At 40.9% G+C, this 13,211-nt stretch overlaps 1 protein-coding gene across 8 annotated transcripts in view; it reads right to left on the reverse strand.

Moving 5' to 3' along the window:
- The window catches only part of lrba (LPS responsive beige-like anchor protein), a 179,560-nt gene that overhangs the window by 77,179 nt on the left and 89,170 nt on the right, over positions 1–13,211 (reverse strand). For 4 of the 8 annotated variants that reach the window (XM_035165809.2, XM_035165827.2, XM_035165818.2 and 1 more), the window contains exons 37-38: positions 947–1,071; positions 610–624 (exon numbers count right to left, since the gene is read on the reverse strand). In XM_035165809.2, coding sequence (XP_035021700.2) covers positions 610–624; positions 947–1,071 — 140 coding nt within the window. The remainder of the gene's footprint in view (positions 1–609; positions 625–946; positions 1,072–13,211) is intronic. The other 4 variants (XM_035165866.2, XM_035165857.2, XM_035165848.2 and 1 more) reach the window with 1 other exon arrangement.

Genomic DNA, 13,211 nt, shown 5'->3' on the forward strand with positions numbered 1-13,211 from the left:
GGGATTACCTGGCCTCTAGGAGAGAAATGCAACTCCCGGTGTTGCAGGGACATGTGTCATTTAGATATGGTGGTTTTAAGCGCCTGCTGGGAATTTCAAGGTGTTCTCAGACGAGATTTATTGAAAGTCTGCACCTGACTTTATGGATTCACAGAAATAATGGAGACATTCCAACTTCCAAAGGAAACAATAATCAGTGTTATTACTTTTAATGAAAATAAAGACTTAATGTAAGGGGAGCTTTTCCAAATCACATTAAATTTTCCCTCATCTTTAAGAGGCTCCAAATACAAAATGAGCTTTTTCTTTGTAGACTTTAATTTGTATTTCACTACCATAATATTTCACTGAAGGACTAGTGCAGCTTATTATTAACAATACTTTTGACATTGAATAAATATTTAATGACATTAAGTCAATAAATGAACTATAAATATGCAGCTCAAATTACATTTCTGGGGTATAAAATGTATTATGTTTACTCCTGAAAAAGCTAATTATGCTACAAAAGGAATGAATCAAAGGCATAAAACCCAAAATGACGCTACACTGGAAAATAAAAACCTCAATAAGGACAAACAGAAGAGGGGGAGTGTTAGTGCTACTTACCACTGATATCAGCCACTGTGTTGCAATGAGGAGAAAAAGAATGATACATTTCACATTTTATTTTATTCACAATCTTTTCCGTTCAAAAACAGAATTTTTCTTATTAAAGCATGCCAACACTCTCGTTATCACTCCAGTTTTGCATAAAGCCAGGCAGGGTATAAAATTACCTGTGTGAAATTCAAATGAGGGCGCTATTTTACTGGGTCTTGTGGCACAATAAATCTTTTATTGCAACGGGAGGACTAATTTTTATTGCCTTGTACCTGGTGCTACCACCGAGCGTGTGAGACGAGGAGTGCAAACAACAGGAGGGGACGCGGCGGACTGTACTGACCATGTTCGGCGGCGGCTTTGAGCGTCGCCTCCGAGTGGTTGGATCCAAAGGGGTTCCTGATGAAGCGACGCCGCCGCCTTAAATCGTCCTCCCAGTAGTCCAGGCGCCAGAACTCCCTCGGCCGGCTGCAACGAGACAGAAGTAGCACATGTGTTAGCAATTACCAGCCAGCATGGTATACCAGCCCAGCATTAGCACACGGTCCGAGCAAGCAAACATAAAGCCAGCATTGTGTTTGGTGGGTTTTTTTAACCCCTCAGATTCACTCCTTTTAAAAAAAAATCCCTTATACACAAGTTTAGACCCCAGATCATTGCATCCTCGTCTCTGACACTGACAGTTTCTCCCTCTCCGATGCTAAGGTGTTCCCTTCTGCCTTCTTTTTCCCACCCTCTCTCATTGAGAAGGTGAACTGAGCACTACTAAGGATGAGGGAATGACAGCGACACACTTTTGTGGCACGTGCTTCCATTCCGGGCTCATTTCGGGCCCAGCAGGACGCCTCTCGTCAGGACCCGTGGCTCTCGGGATAAGGAGAAGGCCATTACAGACACAGAGGAGGGCGTGAATAGCATTACCAATATTAATGTCTATAGGCTCCATTTTTCTTACCAATTTACAGCTCCTTTTTACCGAGCCAGCTCCGTAAATCATTCTGCTCCAACAGAAAAGAAAGTGTTAACTTTTCATGAGGAGTCACTGCTATGTAGCGTCGTGCCTGTGTACTGTGAACCTGTCTATCATGAAAAATCACACTGGAAGTGATTTAATTAAAATATAATCTAAAATATTCATTAGACCCAGGTTTTTTTCTTCTCTAATTCTAAAAGGTTTTTTAAATGAATACTCGACAGAACCACGAGGCTGTTGCTTCATCAGAATCTAAAATCAGAGCATATGTTAGTGATTAACAGCTCAGGTGGGGGGGGAGAAACAACATGCACTTGGATCCTTGGTGAGACAAAGTCATGACAGTTGGACTCAAGTCAAAAAGTTCTGTTACGTCCAACTGTGTATTCTCATGAGGAAAATCACTGAGAGGGAACAAGACAATCATAGTCTGGTCATGTTCTGGGTTTGGTCTTTAAACTCAGGATAAAATCTACAATTTACAGGGCTTGGTAAAATAGTGGAAGTGTCTTCTATTCCACTGTGCGAAAAATGAAAAGTACAGGTCTTCATTACTTATAAATATATATCGATTTAACCTAAAAACTTGTGAATAAGGCAGCACTAAACCGTTCTTCTCAAAAAAAAATCATGTTAAAAAATGAACAGAGGTTTTAAAGATTTCTAAAGCAACATCTTAAAATCACTACTAGGCTCATGCATGCGTGGCGGCAGTTTATCCTCTTCAAGATGTAGGAAGACACAGTTTACGGTTTCAGTGGCACAAGCTTCTGCGGGAGAAGCCCAGCATACTTTGTGCTCTACTCTTCGGGGGGGGGGGCTCCTCACAAATCTTCAGCTCAACACCAACGATCACTTGGGGGCCTCAGCAAGAGAAAGGAGCGTTACACCAGAAAACAAAATACTATTTTCAAACGTGTATGACCTTGCTAATGAAATTAGATTATTGTATCTATTTGGACTAAATGAAGAAAATAAATACACTAGAAAGGCGATCAGTAGAGGGCTTGGCCCCCACCGAGGCCCAATAGTCGGGAATAATCAGTCCTCTATACATGGTTGATGTACTTTTATCAAGATCTATGAATAATTATCCCGGGGAAATCAGAGAAACACACCAAAAATGAATGGGTTCATCCCTGAAACCATACCACATCCTTCCACCAAGGTTCGTGATAACTCCTCAAATAGTTTTTGTGTAATCCTGCTAAATAACAAAAAAAATAAACAAGTGGACCGGGATGAAAGGCTGCTGCTGGATGTCAAGCAGCTTGGTGATCACATTTAATTTGGTGCATACGGGAAAACCACAAAATACAAATATAACGTGCTAAAAAAAAATCCCAATATAAAACTTCCTTAGCTTTAAAAAAAATCTGTATATATTTTGCTTTGAACATGTTGGTGCAATTATTTGATAGAGTATTTGCCCTAGTTTGCAGAAAGCGAGTTGGAAAGGCAGCGGGGACGCAGGCCTGTGCAGGACCAGATTTCACAGCCCTGACAAAGACCCCGCTCCGTGTTTGCATGTGATAGTCTCCGAACGCAAATGGCCACTTCATCATCCCGCCTGCGATGGTATTCATCTATGAAAATAATTATCAAGGTTGTGCACGACTCCTGAACCAGGACGCGCTCGTCTCTCATCTCATGAAAGAGGAGGTGGGGGTGGGGGTGGGGGTCTGTTACATTCACACAATACACATTAATCCATCAGGAGGGGGAGCCATTGGCTGGAGTAATTAGTCACAGCATGTGGGGGGGGGGCACCTCTGCCAGTCATCCTCACCCACCCACCGCACCATGAACAGGCGACAATGAAGGTTCTAATGACGGCTTGCTGGAGGAGGTGGACGCACGATGAGAGATACCTCGTCATCAATCCCTGATGAGAGCGCCGCCGTAACAAGAATGGAGATGTACAGCGCTATGCGACCCCCCTTCCCCACCACCACCGTACATTGAGTGTGTTTCCACAAAGATGATAAATTATTCAGAGCCCATCCATCCTCCCCGGGCATCCGTGGCACAATTTACCGAAGCGCCCATTCTTCAAAATAACAACAATTAAAATAACAAAGGGGCCGGCGTTGTGGTGTGGCTCACGCCAACCACTTGTGTAATTAGTAATTAGTTCGGTCATAAAAGGTGTCTGGAAGGGCCCGCTCGTTAAGTCTGAAGTGTGTGTTGCCTGATGATGAGAGTGAGGTACACACACACACACACACACACACACACATTAACTGACAGAGGGAGGGTGTGTGTGTGTGTGTGTGTGTGTGTGTGTGTGTGTGTGTGTGTGTGTGTGTGTGTGTGTTCCTGAAAATCGTAAGCGATACGTGATTATACTTCCCTGTTTGCGAGCTTCACACAAGGCTCTGACTTTGTGCGCCTGCAGAAAAGAACCAAGCCTGTGTAATGTAGACCACATTGGCTCCTGATGAAACAGGGTCCCGGAAGAGTTTTATGTGAGGTAGTAAAGAGTAATTACCTTTTTTTTTTCTCCCCTCTCCCTGTCTTTTCTTTAAACATCTTTTGGATGCTCTTCAAGTCCCCGGAGTTGTAAATTTAAGGAGGTTTACCAACAGAGAGGACCAATAAGCTCAGGTTTCTCCCTTTTCATGTGGCCCCGACGCTCCGGCTCTCTAATCACTCGACAAAATAGTTGCACGTTCGATTTAATAAAGTCGACACAAACCATCAACAAGCTGCGTGGAGGTATTTTTACTGGTGGAATTACATCAAAGCAGAGCCGGTGTCCAAGTAGATGTGTCGCTGCTCGGAGACAAAACAAATGGTTTGATTGTTTGGAGAGTTCGGTATGAGAGCTGCTGCGGGATTAATGTGATGCTTATTTGGAAAGAACAGCATTTAGGAAAGTGGAAGGCCAAGTGAGTGACATTAACTACGTCCCCTACAATAATACTGCCTGACGCATTGGTGCAGTTTACCCTCATAACGAGCATGAAGCACATCGCTCCGGTGACTGAAATCACATCATAGTTGTTTACAGACGTGAACTTAGGAAAATGACGCTGGTATCGGCCCTCATCGCCAAAAGCTCTAGAATCTCGATGCCTTTCCAAGTTGACATCTTCATTTTCTACGTGTACCCTGTTGATCATCCTGAGATATTTATATTATTTTAGTTTCCTTCTGTATTCTCACATCAGCATTGTCCAAACATTTTAGTGGGAGACTTGCAGGAAAAGTTCCAGAAAATGTGCAACTGACTCGGACATTTGCATTCTCACATATAGTTCAGTGCATGTCTGGAAGCAGCTCATTTGACTTACAGACATGCACACTATACATTTTGAGTTATAGTAAAGCAGCTTATTTGACTTTACTCTAACTCTGGTTTCTAAAGCACTCGTCAATATAAGGTCAGTGTTACTTATTTCTAATTTGATCAAATTTCAAAACTTTCTTTTTATACATGAATTTATATATTTTTAAACAGATTCTTGATGATATTTTCTTTCCTTTGTTGCAGATTAATACAATTTTTGGTGCAGAACCAAGCCTATTTCCCTAGAGGGGCATTAAGGTTTAATCATACACTAAATATACCACTAATGTAGCATTAAGATATACCCTGAAATAAACAATCCAACTAACCTCTATTAATCATCATACTGAGACCTGTGGGTCTTGTTGTGTACGATGGGCAGAATTACTGCTTATCACTCTCAAGCGGCCGGTTTGAACATGTTAATAGATCATCTCTGCAGGTCCTGAAAGTTTGATAGCGACTGTTCAATTTGCTGACAAGGACAAATGATTGTCATCCATCACCAGCCGGGCTGTCCAGAGACAGACGCATCACCGTTTCAGTCTTTAAATGCATTGTGGTGTTTGTTTTTAAAACTGCCATTGGACATTTGTATTGGTGATATTCCGGATTCTTGCCTCCATCAAGGAGGTGATGTTTTTGATGTTTTTTTATCAGGATTACTCAAGAAACACAAAACTAACTTTCACCAAAATAAGGCCAGGAGGGATTTCGTTACGTTTTTGTTGAGGATGCGTCTTTAGGGGGTGAAGATGTTTAGATCTGTTTGGGCCATTTAAGCTTTTATTAGAGTTTAAGAGTGAAAGAGAGAGAACGATGGTCGGCCGGGTCAAAGCTGCGGCCGCTGCAAAGGACTCAAGCCTCCGTACAAGGACTTAAGGAATTCATCATTATGTGAACAAAACATAACATTACAAGTGGCATTTTGACATTTTCATCTATTTCTAATTAAATAACGTGTGGATCTTGATGTAAAAAAACATCATATTTAAGGTGTTCTATGAATATTTGAGTTTGTACAGTTTGGTGCAGAATATTAGACGATTTCTTTTCTCCCTATTTTTCTATTATAAGAGCGAGACAAATGTGTGTAGGACTGTTTAGCCTTGTGAGGATCTGTGTTCTACAGAGAACCACTCTAGTTTATTATCATTTCATTTGAATAAGGCTTTTTGGGAAAGCTCGAAATATTTACCAACACCTTTACCTTAGCTTCTGGTGAATAAGGAGAGGTAAAGAAAATGCGTCTGTTTTAAATGGGTTTATCTCCAAAGCATTTGATATTATGTAAATGATAACATGACCTTTATCACAGCGAGCAGGACACGCAGAGTGAATATGCTTTCATATATCACTACAAGCGACTGCACTTTGGCACAAACAGTCATTCATAACCTTTCTGCTAAATTAATGTGGGTGCAGCCAATGAGACCTGCATATGCAGAATAGATTTCTCCCCTTGCTTATTTTATATTAATGCCGGTTCCTATTGGCAGTCCTCAAATTGCTCAAACATTGCCGCGATCCCCAAGATCATTTTGCTTTGATTTGCATAAACCATGTGTTTAGAAGAAATGGGAGCGCGGATAGATTGAGGATTTGTCATGTTGAGGCCTGGTCGCTGGAGCAGTGGCTCTTTGTCAAACGGTGGCAGCGATCGCTTCCCTGGTATCTCCAGACTCAAATTAAAATGAAACAGGACCAAACACCTTCACGCTGAAATTGTTTGGCATGATTAAGTCTTGCCGAAACGACTTTCGTATATGTGCATTAATGCTTATCCTCGGCTCTCCGATGAGGTGTACAGCGGACCATCTACATGTGTGCATGTTAATTCACCTCTGCCGATGTTTGCAAGATTTACCAGAGGTAACGTTGAGGTCACAGACTCTGCAGCGTTTCCATCTAATCCTCTGAAATGACAGTGAGTCCGCATGTAATCCTCTCCCCATCCTTGTTATTCATCACAGGAGCGAGTCATTTCATTTGTCCAGATTTGAGATTAATTTAAATGTGTGTGAGTGATAAGATCTATAATGTTTTTTACAAAATAACATATTCCATTAAAATAAAACATGTAATTCTGGATTACACATTAGTTTAGACATTTAGCGCTAGGTGCTATGACAATAAATTAATCAGAATCCATAATTATCATTATAGACATTATTTATTACTTTTCAGTTGAAAGCCTGGTTTTTGCTCCAGTGAGGCAGTTGGGGTTTTAAACTCTGAGAACTAAAGAAGCAAACAACAAATTTGAAGTAAAACATAAAAACGATTTTGTATTTTTACTCCAATGCATAAACAATATATCTTTTGTTTTGTTGCCATTGATGAAAATTATATAGCGATAATTATCGTCATTGTTTTACCACCCAGCCCTATAAGAAACTCACCACACTGAAACACAGTCCATGTACATTTACGTCTATGGGTCTTATCTTCCCTTTTCACTGAATTCTCTGCCGACACACCAAGTGCACAACAGTCTCATTACAAAGACAATGTGAGCATCTACCACTCCTCCCAATTAACTCCAATTTATCCAAGAGCTCTCAAAAAGCGATCTGAAAACAAGAGTGTGTGTGATACAGCATCTCTGTAACACCAGCAGCTTGTGGGGATCAAAGTGCTCCCATGGGTGGGGGTGGGCAAAAGGCTTCAGACTCCCCATAATGCAGTGCAGCCAAATGAAATAATGCAAATCGGGCCCTAATTACCACCAGCTTAGTGTGCGGCTTCCAATTAGCAGCAATTACACTCAGTGTAAATTCACCAACAGAAAGCCTGACAATTACAGAGTGATTATATCAGATTTCATGGGAGGTAAAAAAAAAAGTGTTGTGTTTAGTGAGGTTGTAAATAACAAAGCTATTCCCAAACCGGTGGAGAAAAAAAAAAAAAATCGTTTTATTCTTTAATGTAAAAACAGCTTCGGTGTTTGGCTCATGAATACTATCCAAGCATCGGAGACATAATAAATAGTACACACAGACTTCCACTGCTGCAGCACTGAAGTGGTACCATCTGTATTTTTGATGAAGAGTCACATTTTTCCTGTGATTTTGACAACACGCATTTAAGGCCATTTATCACCTCGGCTGCGAGGTAATGAGGGCATCCACTGGACCGGGGTTGCATAATTCTGCCATTACTGGTCCATTGTAATAATCTCCTGACCTCTAGCTTTCAGGGCTGATCTTGAAGTGGGATGACAAATCTGAACTCACGTTTCCAAACACGGGCCAAAAGAAAAATACAGTGGACAAGCTCAAGGTCAGAACCCGGGGAAGGGCTTTTTTTTTCAGTCCACATCTAAATACAAAAATACGGGAACATGTTCAACCTTGCAACATATACAACTTATGGAATTACACTAAATCCGAAAAAAGAAAGTCATCTCGCTCGTTATCGTGCTTGTTAGCCCTCTTGTATTATTACTATTAAACAAATCACTCATGTCTGTATACATAAGTGCGTCCTGCTCCCGAATTTCATCCAGCGAGGCTGTCTGCTATTCATGAGCACCTCCTCCCCTCTCTCCATCACACAACGCTGTGCCCATTACACGGCACTTACAGCACGGCGCACGTGTGTCTGTGTCAAGTGCAGCAATTCCTCTGCAAGGTGATTGAGACGATCATATAAACACAAGTCTGACTAACTATAATGGCCGCGCAGTTATCACTTCATTTGAGGGTATAAACTAAAAACCATAAAACCATGACAACAGAAACAGTCACCACCTGCTTCAAGGCCTCCGTCCTACATTTTGAATATTTTTGAATAATTTATCAGGTAGTTGATATTGGTTGTTTGTACAGATTCAGAACATCTGATATAACGCTGTATATCAGTCACATTTTTATCTTATTAATACCGTTTGTTTCATGATGCTTGTATAATTAGACATAATAATAGCCCCTATAGACGCAGTGGGCACTTTATTAGCTACACATGTATAATTGAATACAATCCAATGCAAATATGGTCCAGAAAGTCTTTTTTGATGCCTATAATTTTCTTAATATTTATTTATTACCTCCGCCTAAGGGGTTATTTTCTCATCTGGGTTTGCTAGTTTGCAGGAATACACAAAAATAAAGGATGGATTTCCATGAAACTCGGTGGAATGATGCAGTATGGGTCAGGGAGGAACCCATAGAATTTTGTTGGAGGTCTCCGAGAATTATGAGTGAATCTTGATGAAAACATTCACACATATTTAGGAGGTTGGTGTTGATGATTGTGTGCAATTCTCTGCTGATCCAAACAAAAATCTGGACCTAGTGGATTTAAATGTATTATAACAAAGAGGGCTACAAACCTGTCACTACCACTGATGTGTGGCTGAGAAACGTTATGTGCTATAAGGCTTATCTTAATTCCACGGGAATGTTGATGTTGAGTGCAATTGTGGTTTAATTCAGTTTTAACATCATAGTAGTGTTACTGTGCTGGAACGCATAATATCATGGGGGGGTTCTAATATTCTGCCTCCCTCTTGCATGAGACAGAAAATTAGAAGCAACTATCTGACATTTCCGTATATTATATTGTAAAGATAGAATTCACTCTAGAGCTGTTCTACTAGTTTTCATTAGTGTACCTAATAGTGAATACTGAGTCTACTTCAGGTATAAAGTCTATTTTCTGTTCCCTTTATTTCTATTTTCTATTATTCAAAATGTTTCATCAACCAGGTATTCTTATCTTAAAGTAACAGAGTCTCAACTGTGTTTAAGAAAGTCACCATTTCCAAACATCTATCATCTAGATCTGTTTTTAAGATCACAGATCAAACTCCTCTGGTGCTGAACTTGATGTCACACACAGGAACGTCGGGTGTGAAGAAAATCTACAGCAAGAATAAAAGCTGAAGATCTACGAGTAGAGGAAGCTCCTCGGTCTTGTGCTCTCGATACTGAGGGAACCTCCGTGTTTTATGTCTCCCTTTTCCTGCTTTGGTTGCACAAGAACGCGCTGGATTCCAAAGATAAAGGCGATTTTTTTTTGGCAAATGGTGAAAGTAGCAAAATAAATGGCCTGCTGGTCCCAGGGTGTAATTACAGTGGCTGGAAGCAAACCAATCTATCACGAGGAAGGGGGCTGACACGCTGCAAAGGGGTTAGTCAAAGGAGATAGCCTTTGACTAACTACTGGCCTCAGACAATCGATACTCTGCAGATATTGCATCCAGTGTGAAAGCAGGAGAGAGGAGAAAAAAAGCCCTAAAAACTTCCCAAATGGTTTTTCATTCAGATATTGATCAGCCCCCTTTTATCATGACCTTGCTCCACCAAGGCCATATACTTTCTTAAGGGTATATGAAACTCATAAATCTGAGAGTTGCTACGGAGTCACACTGAGCTGTGAGCAGCAAGGCAGTCAGGCAGGATGGTGTAATTGGTCTTTCTGGGATGGCGGCCTTCATTCATACTTCATAACAAGGATTCCATTACAGTTCTGAGCTGCTGGGAAGATGTCGGACAATAGAGGTGGGGTAAAAGAGAGGAAGGGGATCCAAAAGGTTGAGGTGGGTTACAGGAAAATCTCTCGTCCTTTCTTATCTCCAGTTCAGGTGACACACTATAGCAACAATTGTACATTGCATAGCCCATAGTCCCAAGTGGGGGTACTTGACCTCAAAAGGTAACTTAGCAGTTTCCAAGGTGTACATGGAGAGTTTCGGCTAGGGGCTGAGCAATATGTCCAGAAATCATATTAAGACAAACGTTTATCAATCGATATTGATAATAATTGTTGATAAATGTAACATTATAATTTTTTTTAAGTTTACAAACTGATTTTTGAGTGAAGGTTGTAGTTTTAATATTTTTTGGGGCAGACAATAAAACAAAACATTTGACAAATCTGAAGTAGTTAAACCTCCTCACTGTGCTTGTACAATGCAAAAGCGTTATTTTTTGGTATATTAGTGTTGATGAAAATAATTGTAATTGATTAAGATAATTATTGATATTGTATTATCAGCACAAAACTCAACTTACTTGAAAAAAAAATATCTAACTCATTATTTGGTTAAAAATGTTAATCACACATTTGAGGTTAAGATGAAAATAAAAACAAAAAGGATTACAAAAAGGTGTGAGTCTGTTCTTTAGTATATTTAATATCACAATAATAGATATAGTAATTGCTACTATAGACTGACGGCATAGAACGCAACTCATGGTCAGAGAAATGGGTAAAAGGTTGGTTGAGATATCACCATCTCCAGATTTACTGAAAACCAACGATAATAATAAAAGAATTCCAAGACCGACACTTTGCCTTTGACATGATTAAATGAACATATTTGGAAGATGAAAGGTGGTTTCAGTAACAGGGCACTTGAGCTCATCTCACAGGGTTGGCAACCACTGCGTGCTTCTGAAAATAATATACAATTTCCACTATCTTAGTCAAGACTAGTTTTCACTTCAACACTTTCTCATCATGACGGATTCACTCAGTGTAATTCTGCAGCACAGTCTGGGTCTACACTGCAACACTTAGCATGCTAACATATGGACATCATCAGCTGTTAATATGTTTCACCGTGACATGTTGTTACTGTTCGTTACAGCCCCAGCCACTGTACTGTATATACAGTGGAGGTAAATGTTTTCATTAGGGCTATATTCTTATTCATATCCATGAGCGAGGCTGCACGGTAGGGCCTGCGCGGCACAATGTTTTATGGAACCGACAGAACGCACGTCTGTCAACCTGGAACAGTCTCCCCGGAGATTTAAGGAACATCCTTTTGGTCCCAGTCACAACTTTTCAGTCCCAGACACATGTCACTGCGTCTGATTAATGAGGTGGAGGGTTTCACGTTAAACCCGTTTAAGGGCCTCGGTGCTGCAGATCTCCGCTCGATACAGAGAGTCTCGTTTACAAAGGATGAGTGTAACCCAAGGCAGGCTCCGATTTCTTCGCACGCCGTGTTTATGCTTTATGTTTATGACAGTATCAAGGCAGATGGATGACGACAAGTCGGGGTCCCAGCTAATTGGTTTTTAAGTAGTCAGAACATGGACCTAAAGGAAACAACTGTCTCTGCCCGAGATGAGACGGGAGCAGCGCACGGCTACAGCTGCCACTGCTCAGTGCATCGGCCCATGTTTGTGTTTAGACTGCGGGTATTTATAAGCAAACTAAAATACATTACCAGTAAAAAAAAATGATGGTCAATGTAAAGAAGGGCTCATTTCAAAGATCATCCTGTGTAGATGCATTTTTAACTTCATTTTAATTGTAACATTGACTAAATCATGGTCTTTAAACCAAAGAATTAGTTCAGCCCTAAAGATTAATGTTCAATTGCTCTGTAAAAATGTGGAATGACAACTGAGAAATCTTGTTAACGCATCGGAATCAGGGGAAACTAAGGCTCTACAGTGTTTATTGTATCTCCAAACACAATAAAGCCAATGTGATGTTCAGATAAGTCCGCAGCTGCAGAGTTTTCCATCCAGCAAACAAGACACACTCAACTTTTTACATACTGACTCTCATAATCACTCATGAGCAGGGCTCCGTATACAGAATACTGCAGCTAGACGAAAGGATGTGGGGAGGGAAAATGTCCCCGTCTTGTCTTTGTCTCCATCTCAACTTTTGATGCTTCAGTAACAAATCCCCGTTCCATCCATCGCCCTCTTCTTTTTGGTCTGTCTTCCTGCCGCTCTCGTGCCGTGCATTTCCGAGAGCCAGTGTACTCTAAACAGTTACGTTCTTGTTTCCTATGGTTATAATCTCCCCTGACGTGCCGCAGTCCCATTTCCTTCTTCAGCCCTGCCTGCACAGGACCATAATGTACAGCGTGTCCATAAAGCACACACGCGAGGCAGCGCGGACATTGTGCAGACCTCCGCTTTAACACATGCATTACATTCAGTATTATGTATCATAATTGTGATTTAAGTCTGGAATGGGAGAACACAAGGGGAGATAATTCAGGGCCGCCACAGCTTCTCATGCGATCATTTATTTAAGGAAAATACTATGTGAACATAAATGTCCTCACTGCAGAGAGCAGGGTTTCGTTCTCAGCATTATTAATTGATAACTTGGAAGCGGTACAGTTGTTATCCAGAAGAGGAGGCTCAACGTGAGGGAGAGAACTAACTAGGCCCATCAGGACAGAATATTATAGTATATTATTATTAAATCTGTTTTTGTTATTTCTGTCTCTGGTCCCTCTCTCTGTCGTTTCAAGTTGGTGCGGCAAAGATGGAAAGAGGTGATGTCACATATTTCTGGTTGACCAATCAGGATTGAGCGGTATTGGTGATGACAGTGGTGGAGTTGCTTGTATATGTTGCCACG

Source organism: Hippoglossus stenolepis, chromosome 2 (genome assembly GCF_022539355.2).
Source record: "Hippoglossus stenolepis isolate QCI-W04-F060 chromosome 2, HSTE1.2, whole genome shotgun sequence".
In the NCBI taxonomy this organism is placed as follows: Eukaryota; Metazoa; Chordata; class Actinopteri; order Pleuronectiformes; family Pleuronectidae; genus Hippoglossus; species Hippoglossus stenolepis.